General features: G+C 34.4%; 1 protein-coding gene across 5 annotated transcripts in view; it reads left to right on the forward strand.

Moving 5' to 3' along the window:
* Positions 1–13,988, forward strand: part of NNT (nicotinamide nucleotide transhydrogenase) — a 90,371-nt gene that overhangs the window by 36,767 nt on the left and 39,616 nt on the right. For all 5 annotated transcript variants that reach the window (XM_012740387.3, XM_012740388.3, XM_012740385.3 and 2 more), the window contains exons 8-13: positions 6,629–6,762; positions 7,056–7,247; positions 7,790–7,943; positions 10,780–10,941; positions 12,159–12,269; positions 13,130–13,275. In XM_012740387.3, coding sequence (XP_012595841.1) covers positions 6,629–6,762; positions 7,056–7,247; positions 7,790–7,943; positions 10,780–10,941; positions 12,159–12,269; positions 13,130–13,275 — 899 coding nt within the window. The remainder of the gene's footprint in view (positions 1–6,628; positions 6,763–7,055; positions 7,248–7,789; positions 7,944–10,779; positions 10,942–12,158; positions 12,270–13,129; positions 13,276–13,988) is intronic.

The following is a 13,988-nucleotide window of genomic DNA, read 5'->3' on the forward strand; positions in this document are numbered from 1 at the left end:
GTCATTAATAAGGTGAAGAGATTATCCTTATGCCTGCTAGGATATCTTTCTTTACCTGCTCTATTTTATGTTAATATATAACATGTTACACATATATGTTATATATAACATATTACATATATATGTTACATATATATGTTATATATAACATGTTATAACATAACATGTTACTGCATCACATTAAAAACTATCCTTGTCTTCCTAGTACTTGTTTATGAGAAATCTGCTTTGGTTTGGATAAATATATAATTTATATTATTTATTTATTTGCTAGTATAGAGTTAAGTATATTATATTCTTGTTAAAGCAGAAAGTTTTTCTTGAGCCTTTGTCTAATTTGATGCCTTACAGGCCAGGAAGTTAGGAATTTCCCCATCTGATTACATGCCATTGAATAATTTCAGTAAATAATGCTGACTGCTCCTTGGAATCATTATAAAATTTTGTGGTAAACCCATTTCATCTTGTCTTGTTGTCCTTAATATTTTTAGTGTTTTTTTTTCTTAATTTCTTTCTTTCTCTTCTTCTTTTTTTTTTTAGTGTGATTAAAGTTGTCTGTGAGGGCTTGATTCTCTTCCCATTGAGAGAGAATCCGAGAATTTGTTGATTTCAGATGGTCATGTTAGGCCTGATTCATTCAGAGAGGTATAACATATTACAGAATTTTCTGGTAAATCTTTAGCCTTTGGTATTTAGTTTAAGCTAAATCACTCTTTTTGAATTTGGTGTTGTAGAGATGCCAATGATGTATTCTTTTGCTACGTAGCAATAAGTTGTTAAAGCTGTTTTTAGAAATTAGTAATTCTTCTGGCAGCGTCTAATTTTAATACTTTTAAAACTGCATCTTAGTATTCATTTATTAAGAAAATATATGATGATGAATTCAGTAATGTTTAAAAATAAATTTATTTGTATCACAGCCATATAGGCATATATCAAGAAACAGTACACATGCACGAGGCATATTTATTCAGTCTACAGTAAATTCTTGGCGCACACAGAGATTCAAGGTACCTATGCACCCCAAATAATGGTCAAGCAATCAGGAAACTATAATTAAATTTTTTAGATGAGTACTTTAATTACCTAGCTCTTCTTGTAATGGAACTGTTGACTAACCTTTGAATGCAACTTTTTTTCAGTTGTAAAATATTATACCCTAGAGTTATATATAAAGTTTGCCTTCCCCATCTAGCCTACACAGGGGAGGCACTAAATAAGTATGAGTTGTGTCAATGAATGGATGAATATTTTAATTGATGACTGTGAGTGCTTGACGTCATACGGTTTGTCTTGGCAAAAGTGTGAAAATTCCCACTGGTAGGGAACTGAGTAACCTTAGCAGGGGAACTTAATGTCCATGAACCAGAAGGGAGCAAGAAACATGTCATAAAGTTTGACATAATGCCATATCTTTCACCCACAGTTTGTATTATGTCAGGAAATATTTTTAAGATTTTTCTCTCCTTGTTAATTTTTTCTGCCATAGTGATTTCTTTCTCTAAGGGAATGGTTTTAGGAAATATAACAGTTCTTGGTCTTTTTGTGTATCTCATCCTTTGTAGATAAATTTAATAGAGATGAACTTCAAAAGAGGAAAAGCCCAATTGTACCTAAAGACAAAAGAATGCCCTTTTATCTGTTTTCTTTTATTAACTTTCCTGCTTTCTTTTGCAGTTATGTATCAACATACCTCATTCTCATTTTGTCTTTTATTCTGCTATCCAGGACCTTCACCAGGCTGTGTCTGGGGTAGAGAGGGCATCTCTTTGTGTTTGAAGGATTTGCAGAAAACATTGGATATATTCATTTCTGTGTTATACATTGTTTTAAAAAATTCTTTACACATCTTCCTGTTTGTTATCCATCTTTAGTTACGTCTCTGTCTCTCTTTGTTAGTGTTTTGGTATACTCTTTGAAAGACTGTCCTAACTTCATAGATTCATTTGCTGTAGCAGGAAAGGCAGGTGACTTTGAGTGAAGTCTTTTCAGCTGGTAAGTAAGTACGGCTAATGCTTCTAAGTTATTCTGATTTTCCTAGTACCAACTCTTAAACCATGTCCTTAACTCAAAGGAGAAGCTGGTTGTGATTATGCAGGAGTACTTTTTTATTTTTGTTATAAAAGTGGTATGTGGCTTTTATTAGAGATGTAGTAAAATACAAAGTAGAAAATAAAGATCACTTGTGATCCCTCCACTTAGTGATAAATATTATTAACATTTTACCATTTCCTTTCAGCCTTTTTTCAATGCATTTTTATAATGTTGAGATTAAGATATAGAATCTTTTTTTCCTGCTTAATATTATATCAAAAGCTTTTCCCCTTAATATAATATGATGAATCATTAAGAATGCTTTATAAATATGTTTTAATGGTTTTGTAGGCTTTTCTTGTTGGTATATGTCATATTTTATTTAATTGTTCCTGCAAAGAGTTGGGCCTTTAGTTTATTCCCAGTTTTTGTCAATTAAAAATAATACTCTTATAACATTTTTTCTGCATAATTCTTGTGTTTGCATTTTCATTTGTTTTCCCAGGATTAATCAGATTTGAGAAGAATTATTAATTCTAGATGAATAGATATCTTTATTTTTGGCCAGTTGATATATGCTTGATAAACTCTGCTTTCTTGAAAGATTGGGCAGTTCATAATCTCATAAGTAGATTGTCCAGCTCATTGTTTCACTTCAGCATTAAGTATTATGATTTTTTGACTCTATTAGTTTAAGAGGCAAAAAAGTATTTCACTTTTTGTACTCACATTTCTTTAATTCTTACTGAGGGTGAACATGTTTTTTTCCATTTGGTTTTTACCATTTCTTTAAATTGTTTGTCTTTATTGTTCATTTATCTGTTAGGTAGGATCTTGATGTTTTGTTTTATTAAAGTTCCTATGAGTATTTTATTATTTTTTTGAGGATTATAGTACATACTTTTTAAATATTTAAATCTATTGATGTTTTCCTTTGTAATTTTTCCCCATTGCTTTAAATTTAGAAAGTACTTTTTTATCCACAGACTAGAGAGAGATTCACCAAGGTTTCCTTTTTTCTCTTTTCTTTCACTTTATGGGTTGATTCTCTTCTTTTACAATTAATTCTGATCTACTTAGAGTTTAGTTTACACTAGATTAGGGTAGATATTTTTTACTCAAATACCTAATATCATCTTATTCTTTTTCTTCTATTTTTTGATGGCACATTTATCATGCATTAAATTTTATCATATTAGGCCATCATGGTAAGATATTTTGAAATTATCTTCTTAGTCTTTCTTTTGACTTATTCTTTTGACGATTTGCTCATTTGGAACTTTTATTTACTACCCTGCTTCTCTTTTGGCTCTGTTATTTTCCCTTCTGTTTTCAATTTTCAATTTTTATTTCTGCGCTTTCCAGAATTAAAAAAAAAAAATCGATCCACATGTGAGTGCTTTAAGGCAGCTGCACTGTTATATTCATCATCATATTCCCTGTAGCCCTTATTGAAATTTTTTAATTTTAAAATTAAAACATTTGGGAGATAAGGAGGAGCACAGAGGAGAAAATAAATTAGTTCCACCACTCAAATATACTCTGGTTTTGTTAAATGTTATATAATTTACTATGAACTATATAGCATATATGATATACTATATTATGTAATATTTTATGTATGTATATATAAGTGAGAAACACTCATGCATGTATATATATATATATAAACATACTATTTTGTCATGTGCTTTTTACCTAAAATAATTCCATGCCTTTAAATATTCCTCTGTAACTTAAGTAATATTTTAAACTTAATTGTTACAACGATCCTGTCCAGTGTGTACACTACATAAATTACTCTATGTGAAGAAAACATGCTTTTGTTTTAAAAGTGATTGAATTTCAAGGCAGTAATATGGACAGAACACCGAAATTATCCCTGCTAAGTTGCAAATGTGTGTGTGTATTTTTTAAAGTTGTGTCAGCCACGGCACAATTGTTTTGTGAAGGTTGAATGAATAAAATCAGAGGAAACAAATAGGTTGTACGTTTGATGTTTTGGATAGAACCTAAATGTTTTTGGCTACTTGACATCTTGTAGAGTGGTAGCAACAGTCTAGTGCTGATCCCTTAACTATAGATATCTCAGGAGAAAGAAGGAATCCAGAATTTCTAGGGCAGGAGAAATTTAGAGGCCAAATCAAATTTGTGAAATCGTCAGCCACAAAGATGGTGCCAGAAGTCAAAGAGGGTAAACCTGGATCCCAAAGGGTCCAGGCTTATCAACCTAAGACTGGAGGGTACAAATAAGGTGGGAAGACAAGCTGTGACACACACAAGAGGCTGGTTAATAGAGAAGAGAGGCTCTGGGACAGAGAGTGGGGATGGTGATGACAGTAAACACCTGGAGAGTGCAGTTTAGCATCTTAGATTTGCTCCTTTATGTGGATGCAACCATGCGATCCATCATAATTTTAGATCACTGGAGAGCTGAACAGAATGATCTTTATCTTGGGAAGAGTTCTTTAGATGTATGTGGTTTGCTTTCTCAAATTCTCATGGTTGAGTAAAGTTAAGTATTCCAGGTGCATCTGTTAGACTACAGTGGGGAAGGTAGATGAAAGGAATACTGCCAGAGAATTTTGAGGAGTGGTGAAACTACTAGGACTTCAGGATTTTGTCTTTGAGGAAAGTGTCTCTTGATTCTTACTCCTTCTTGGAGATTCAGGAGAAAGAACCAGAATTCATCTAACAAATCATGTGGCAGTGAGGCCAGTGTGGCTAGAGTAGAAGGTCCAATGGGCAGTAATGAGAGGGCACATTAGAGAGACCGCCTCAACCCAGGGAGGAAGGCCTTCAGTAGTAGGTGCCTTAGGGTTTGCACTTTATCTTAGAGGTGTGAAGGTTGAAGCAAAATGAATGGGGTACTATATAAAAACCTCACTCTGTCTATAAAACTTTTTTTCACATGTGCTATATAAATAAATGTTCCTTTTTGAATCTTACGTATTCCAGTCAATTAAAAAACATATTACTATAATGTGAATTTTATTTATCATTTCCATTTATAAAATTGGTGCATTTTTATTAAAATTCTGTAAACAGAATTGAAAGCTTTCAAAAGAAGAGGTAAAAATAAGCAGTTAAAGCTCTGCTTTCATACTTCTAATCCTCCAAGTTTATTTCCTTTTTTCTTTTGGTTTCGGTACTTGCATTGTTTTATGAAATGTGAACATAATAATATACTAACAGCTTCAGCCTTTGTTGAACATGCTTACTGTTGTATATGTTGGCTTGAAAAATCCTAATATCTAGGGCTTTACCTTCTACATAAGTATTAGTGGACTTCTTAAAAACACGTTGCAAATTTAAAATGTGAAGTATCACATGAAGAGAATGTGCACAATAACAGGGACCGTTTTTGTTTCTCTACCACTATATTCCCAGCATCAGGTGTAGATAGGGTTTAACTTACCACAGACACAAAATAAATAGTTGTTGAGTGGAAATAAAAGTGTATGAGGGATTCCCACACCTTTTGGAGCTGTGGTATCCCACTGTTTTGATTTCTTGGCACTTTTCCTTTCTCTCCTCAAATTTACCCTATTTTAAATTAAGGAAGGATAATATAGTGTGTTGGAAAATCTGGTGACATTTGTTAAGATGATTGGAAATACTCTATTTTGTAATTCGTAATTTAGTACTGAATATACTCTCAACATTTGTGAACTTTATGAATTGTTCAATTTGAGTGCACATAGTTTCCATAATGGCTTATTATTATGTACTTTTTAAAAAACAAGTAAACTGTTTATCCCTTTGTAAATGGTACTGGGTATAGATCAGTTGGGGAGAGCCGTGCTGAGACTCTTGTGCTGAGCAGGTGGCAGTGCTTGCTCGCTGGCGGCATAGGTCCCTCCTTCACACTGGCTTTGTAGCTCACACTCGTATTTCTTTCTTTATTCCTTTCCTTTTCTTTCCTTTTTTTTTTTTTTTTTTTTGAGATAGAGTCTCATTCTGTTGCCCAGGCTAGAGTGCCATGGCATCAGCCTAGCTCACAGCAACCTCAAACTCCTGGGCTCAAGCCATCCTCCTGCTTCAGCCTCACGAGTAGCTGGGACTACAGGCATGCATCACCATGCCTGGCTAATTTTTTCTATATATATTAGTTGGCCAATTCATTTATTTCTATTTATAGTAGAGACGGGGTCTCGCTCTTGCTCAGGCTAGTCTCGAACTCCTGAGCTCAAACCATCCTCCTGCCTGGCCTCCCAGAGTGCTAGGATTATAGGCGTGAGCCACCACGCCCGGCCCCCCCCTTTTTTTTAAAGATATGGGGTCTCACTTGTACTCTTGCCCGGGCTAGAGTACAGTGGCATGATCATAGCTCACTCCTTAAACTCCTGGCCTTAAGCAGTTCTGCTTTGGCCCCTCAGAGTGCTGGGATTACAGGCATGAGCCATTGTGCTTGGCCCCCATATTTTTTCATAAGAGAATGACTAATTTCACATGTGTTATGGTCTTTAGGGATATCATGGAAAGAGTTAAAATTTCAGATATTAAATTCCTGAATGCCTGGAGACTACTATAATAATTAGAAGAATATAAGACTTTAGAAAATTGTAATATATTGTTTTTTTTATTTTGTTAGGTAAAAAAGCTCCAGTTTTATTTAGTAAAGAAATGATTGAGTCAATGAAGGAAGGTTCAGTTGTTGTGGACTTAGCTGCTGAGGCTGGCGGAAACTTTGAAACCACTAAGCCAGGAGAACTATATATTCATAAGGTATAACAAAAAGCATTTTCTGTCTGTGAATCAATTCTCTTGTCTTTAATGATTTATGAGGGTCTGATTATTCTTTTAAATATTTGGAGAAATTGAAGCCTGAAATTTTTTAAAAATAAAAATAGGCCCATTTAAATATGCTTTTGAAATATGTCTTCATATTTGTGGGATATGTATATACTTATAAAGATATACAATTTCAAAATTTAACATTGACTATGAATGAGGATTGTCCTAGAAAGAATGTGAGCATAGGGTAATAGACTTTTCTGACTATAATTTTGTTCTTTTAGGGAATTACTCACATAGGCTACACAGACCTTCCCAGCCGAATGGCCACTCAAGCCAGCACCCTGTATTCTAATAACATTACCAAACTCCTGAAGGCCATCAGCCCAGACAAAGATAATTTTTATTTTGAAGTGAAAGATGACTTTGACTTTGGTACGATGGGTCACGTCATTAGAGCAAGTGTAGTCATGAAGGTAAGTAAAGAAATCTATTCCTCTTTTTAATGTAAATTTGTTTTAGGATTTCTGTTTATGGAAAAATTATCTTTTGGAATTGAGATATAGTTTAATAAATTATAGATATGCCAGGTTTATGCCAATAAAAATTGTTTAAATATGCAGAACGATTCAAAGAAAAATATTTCAAAGACTTAAGTACACAGGATTCACTGAAAATATACATTATTTTTGAGAAAACAAATAAGCAGAAATTGAAATAGTAAAAATTAAACATTCTCCCCACCTGTCTGCTTTTAAAGGTTTGATTAGCATTTTTGCATACATGTCCTATACACATACAAATTATATATCTATGTATGTGTAACACAAACATTATATATTTCTATACATGCGTTACATATTTATAAAAAATGTTACAAATCATATAAATTGTATATATTTACATGTAATGATATTTAAGTGAACAGGTTTTGTTTAGACAGTAAGCTATCTTCTGTAAGTGGTTTTGAAATGCTGGATTGACTTTTAAAAAAATGCTCTTTTCTAATGTCTGTTAGGATGGTGAAGTGATTTTCCCAGCTCCCACACCAAAAAATATTCCTCAAGGTGCCCCAGTAAAACAGAAAACAGTGGCTGAGCTGGAAGCTGAAAAAGCAGCTACCATTACCCCCTTCAGGAAGACAATGACAACGGCTTCTGCATATACAGCAGGCAAGGATTCCATTAATTAGCATTTACTCCTGATTGTTTGAATTTTGCAAGTAACATATTAATTGTCAAAATTAGTAAGTGAAATGCTGTTGTCCTTTGGATTCCGTTAGTAAATTGTCCCGATAGACCTGATTTTTCACCAACGTATTACTTGTCCCACCTCTATGAAGGTAGACATGGCATTGATCAACTCAAGAGATACAGGCCCTGTGCTAAATGCTGGAATGAGGCATGCGAAATAATATGCAGGCTATTAACACTTTTCCTTTTATAGAAAACATTTTAAATATAGTCACTATTTTTATCTACATCAAATATATTGAGTAATGATGTATATCAGATTGTGCTGGTATTAAGTGCAAATGAAATATAGTGTTCTTTTTTGTGTGTTTTATAAACCTTCAGTTGTGATTATCTGCACGCTAGGGTGAGACTAGGGATCCAAATGTTTGTTTTGAAGAATAAACACTATGACATAAGGGATAGCCCTTGAACATTTGACTGACGTTCTAAGTTACTCACTTAGTAAAAAATTCAATTTTAAAATTTTGATCTTTCTTTACAATATAACACAAATCTTTGTTTTTAAATGTATCTTTATGAAAACACTCAATAATTATAGTGAAATGATGATAATATTCATTCTGGCTGTGTATTGTTAGAGCCTGAAATATGGATATTTGATTTTTAAATTAGTTTTTCTCTCACAGAATGAATTAAAAGTATTAGGTATGCTTAGAGCCAAAAGAAAAACAAAACAAAAACAAACTATAAAGAATTAAGGACCAGCACCAGGCACATAGAATTCTTGTAGCCTCAGCATTCTCCAAATTCCCATGTGAGTCCACATGTTTTAAAGCCAAACATGTAACTCTCCTTGAATAAAGAGCAAGTCTCAGCAAAATGACTAAAAATGCCTCTAGTTGTGAGTAGATGGATAGTGTCCCTACTTGCACTCATTTGTTTAAAAAAAAAGAAACTATATTATTGTATTATACATGGAGCATATTATGAATAGTATTGTAAATTTCCATTTCTCTTAGAAATTTGTAAGAAAATATAGCAAGGCATATATAATGATTTATTTTTCTAGGTTCTTCTTACATTTGTTGAGTCAAGGTATATTTCTTTTTAATAGATGTGACAATGACATAGTCCAGTAAATAAAAGGATGGCCTTATATTTTTCTTTACCTTGAACTTCCTCCTTAATATTAAAAAACCGTATTTTTCCTCTATATGTATTAGGAATCTAGTTGAATAGCATTCTTCACAGTAGGTATTTTTTTTCTTTTCTCTCCGTTTTTTCTCTCTTTCTCTGTTATACAGACTATAGAAATAGACATTATTAAATATAGAAAAGACATTAGTTTATTAAGCAGTTGATGAAAAAACCTTCAGATGTGTGATATTTCCATCTTAGATGCCCAACACAAAGCACTGTAGATTATGATAATTTAGTGCTTCTTGACTAATATAATAATAATAATGATAGCTAGCATTTAGTAAATCCTGGTGTTTTGCTAAATACTTCACACACCCTACCTCATTTATTCCTTACAAGAATTTAGTGAGGTGGGCTATTAATATTTTTTCCAGATGAAGAAAGAAAGGGTTAATAATTATACGGATGAGGAGACTGAAACACAGAGAAGTTAAGTAACTTGCCTAAGATCACACAGCTAGCAAGTAGCAGAAGCAGCATTTGAACCAGGCAGTCTGACTTAAGAAAACATATTCTTAAGCACTACTGTATACAGCCTCTCTGATTTTTTTTTAACTGGAAGACAAAAATAATATTTTTTAAAAACTCCCTCCAGATGGTTAATGGGCTCTGCACTGAAATCTTGGAAATAGGGTATGTGGGTAAGAAAATATAGTCATAATGAATGATTTTAAGTACAATTGACAAATGTCAATTCCTAGATATTCCAGTTGTGCCACTGCTAAAGTAATAGTTCCTAATAAGGAAAACAGGTACCTTAATGAGAAATGTTAACATCCAGCTCCATGGTCACCCACTGTCATTCTGTTTTTACTGACCACTAGGTAACCCTTTCTTCTGTTGCAGAACAGCCATCCACATGTTTGCTATTAAGGAAGGCAGTAATTAAAGATGTATGTTCAGACCTGACTGTTTGTATGCTGCACATTCTTAATTTAATTTGTATTTTTCCCCCTTTTCTTTGTACAATCCTGTTTGCTGACTTGGTGTTGAGGCTGGAGCTGACTGCCCTAGCCAGCAGTTCAGTCCAGATTCAGGAGCAATTGCAAAACCGTGTCCTGGGTGGGTGGAAGCCATATGTTTTAGGGAGGTGCTGGAGTGAATGAAATTCTTCCTACTCTTTTAAAACTTCTCTTCCTGAGCCAAATCTGAGAGTGACATAAAATTGGCCTCGTAAAAGTTCTGTCTTATAAAGGTTGTGTCTTGCCCAAGTAGAAAATGCTTTGGTAGATCCTCTGTAGTCCTATAATTCTGGAATAAAAACTCTTGTGTAAACATATGGCATTGTCAATGAAAGTTAAAACAGGGAAGAGGATAAGCTACACAGAGGAAAATATGCAAATTGTTATTAAGGTGACTCATATATATTACTAGATCTTTACAATGTATTTGGGAGTGGTCAGAAAGTTGGGCTTTGTCCACCATATTTCCCCCATATTCCTCCCTGCTACTTCTCAGTCATCAAATGTCTAAAACATTTGTTTATTACCAGCAAGGGGTTGGAATTTAAAAGCATTGACTGTTTCATATATTTGTGTGTGAGAGTGTGTGTGCTTTAAATCTTATTGAGATAACTATATGTCAGCTCACATTTTTTACCTTCTTTCTCTAGGTCTCACGGTGATGCTGGGTTTGGGCTTGGCGTCCCCCAATCTAGCCTTTTCTCAGATGGTGACTACTTTCGGCTTGGCCGGCATTGTGGGCTATCACACCGTCTGGGGAGTGACCCCTGCCCTCCACTCACCACTGATGTCTGTGACTAATGCAATCTCAGGTTTGTTCCTCTTGTTTTTCCTTATCTCAAGTTTTCATAGGCTTATTCAGCTCTAGGAGTGCTATCAGTGAGGTTTATGAAGTTCGTGTTTTCAAGTTGCCTCACTTGGCATCTGAGGCAGTTATTGCGGTGACTCAGGGGTTTCTAGAGGGTGTGAGATATGGAGCTGTGATGTAGGAGGCTGTGGGAATGTGTCAGCCCTTTAAGCTACCCCCATTTCGAGCAGTGCAGAGCCACTACTATTTCTTTCAATTATGATTTCCTTTAAGGAAAGGATTCTACTGATAAAATTTGAAAACCAGTGTTTCACAGAATTATAGCTGCAACATCCTCTAGGGGTCTTCTTGATTCAACTCAGAACTTATCCTTGTAAGGTAAGAGTAGGCCCCATGTGGTACCAGGTTTACTATGAAGCATATGGGACAGGAGATGCAGCTTGCCAGTGGGGCAGCATCAGGTATTTCTCTTTGGTGTGAGCAGTCTCAGCAGTCCGTGCAGCAGTCTACATGGATGCCTAGGGGCTATTCTCTTTGGGCCTGTATGATGATTCAGATGTAAAGGAATGAGTTCCACATTGCACAAGTGTGGGAGCTGCCCAGGTCGGGAAGCCTCAGAGCCTGCAGTCATCTCTTACAACATTGCCACAGGCATAGCTTTTAGGATCTCTACAGGGAACATGTCCAATTCCAAGAGGTACTATAGTCAGGAAAGCCCAAAGCTGGGTATTCCCATCAGGCATTTATAGTTCATGAATAGTTCCTTCTAGTTTAGATGCAAGTTATCCACCAAGGGTCACTTTTTACCATAAGCAGGTATTGTCTGTGACATTGTTGATTTATATCTATTAGGGGAACACAGCTAGAAAGTTAAAGAAGGTCTGATTCTTATGCAGAAGGAGAAAAGGTTTTGTCACCCCTTTGCCCACAATAATACTTCAAGTGAGAATGAGGTGAATGTGAAGGTGTATTGTCAATAGTCTTCATCAGGAAAATTGTGTATATCATTTTAGTGAAGGTGCAAGAAAGCTGTCTTGGTTTTTTTTTTTTTTTTTTTTCTTTTTTTTCTTTTTTTTTTGGACAGTGGAAAGGTCTGGATGTCTTGGTTTTTAATTGAGAACTTTCCTCTTTATGCATCTATGTATTTGAGGTCCTTCCGGTATGATATTTGATTTGGCAGTGCCACTATAATTAGTCACCACGTTGATGCTTTCTTTCTAGGGTTGACTGCAGTTGGTGGGTTGGCACTGATGGGAGGACATTTGTATCCTTCCACAACTTCTCAGGGCCTTGCTGCTCTTGCTACATTCATATCTTCAGTCAACATTGCAGGTACGATGATGGTAAAAGGACCCAGAGTGCTTTTTTAATGGAGACATAAGCAAATGTAAATCAGTATAAAATAGACATTCTGATTTTAAGCATCTACTTGTGCCTTTAAAAAAATGTTTCACTTAGACCATAAATACTCTTTGCAAAGGAAAATTAGTAATTTTTCCATCTGTAATTTTTAGAAACTTTCTTGATAAAAGAACAACCCCTTATGCCCTAAAACAAAGAAAATGATGTCTTGCTGCAAGTTAACTGGAAAGTTATTGAATGGATAGTTTTGAATTAAGTTGACTTGGAGCTATCACCATAACATCTATAAATGAGTATAGTTTTAGATAAAATTTTAGTCTTTTGCCTTTCCCAGCCAGTGTTTGTTCTTGAAAACTGAAAGCTTAGCACATCACTCATGTTATGAGACCCATTTGATGCTATTTTGTAGCTAAAAATTCTTTAATATGTCCAAGAAACCTGGTGCCTATTGATATGGTGTTTTTTTTTCTTTTTACCATTTATTACAGGGTTTAACAAATAAATAACCTATTAGGGAAAAGTACTGACCTTTGATCTTTTGCATTCCCAAGCTTTTTAAATGGCTATTTACTTTTAGTCATGCAGAAATAGTTGGTTTTGCATTCTGATAGCAAGTTTTTTTCCTGAATGTATTTAGTGTTTTGTTTCCCACTCCAATGGAATTCGCTTGAATAATAGAATGACTTTAAATTTTGAGGTCCTAAAATGTTACTTAAAATGGTATTTATCCCCAGGTAATAAAGGTGTGCTTAAAATAGAAAAACTATAGCACTTTAAAAAATCATGTGGCTCAATACCTGTTTGTTTTTTATTCCCTTTGCTTTGATAAGGTGGCTTTCTGGTGACTCAGAGAATGCTGGACATGTTCAAGCGTCCCACTGATCCCCCAGAATACAACTACCTGTATCTGCTCCCTGCTGGCACCTTTGTTGGTGGATATTTAGCCACCCTCTACAGTGGTTATAACATTGAACAAGTAAGAGGCTCTTTTGAAAGACTTTATTTTTACTGTGGTATTTTCTTCCTTACTAGATTTAACATTATTGGTTACCAAAATTCAAACTGTCAGGCAAATACTACTCCTTTATTAAGCACGTACAATAATAACTCTGGAAACATTTGGTCAAACAAAGCATTCCTATCTCCTAAAGATCAGGACCCTGGATTCTATAGACAGATTTACCTGCTAACTGAACTTAAGTATAGGTTTACCTGTTCATTTCTAAATTTTCCCACATGTAAAAACAGTTGAGAAAGTTATTAGTATTTTTTTATGTACCTGGCTGGATTATTGTATAGATACAATGAAATAATCAGTAAAAAGTTGGAAACATTTTTATTATTAAGTACTTTTAGTATTTTTCCCACTTCCTTTACAAATTCAGCATATCATCTCTTGATGTTACCAAGAGATGTTATGCCAATTCATTCAAAAACAGCTAGTTGAAAAGTTCTGTATAGAAAAATAAATAAGTTGAACTTTGAAAGTTCCAACTTGAAAATGGTAGTGCCTCAACTTTGTTCTGAACTCTGTATTTTCCATTTCTTTTCATTGACTGTCTCTTTGGTTCCTTCTATGTTCCCAAGTGTAGTATTTGTTGAGTGAACAAAATCTTTTTTGAGAAGAGTTGGAGCAGTGAGTCAGAGAGACCTAAGTCTAAATTCTAGATTTGCCATTTATTGATCATT

The sequence above is a fragment of the Microcebus murinus genome, chromosome 11 (genome assembly GCF_040939455.1).
Source record: "Microcebus murinus isolate Inina chromosome 11, M.murinus_Inina_mat1.0, whole genome shotgun sequence".
Taxonomy (NCBI): domain Eukaryota; kingdom Metazoa; phylum Chordata; class Mammalia; order Primates; family Cheirogaleidae; genus Microcebus; species Microcebus murinus.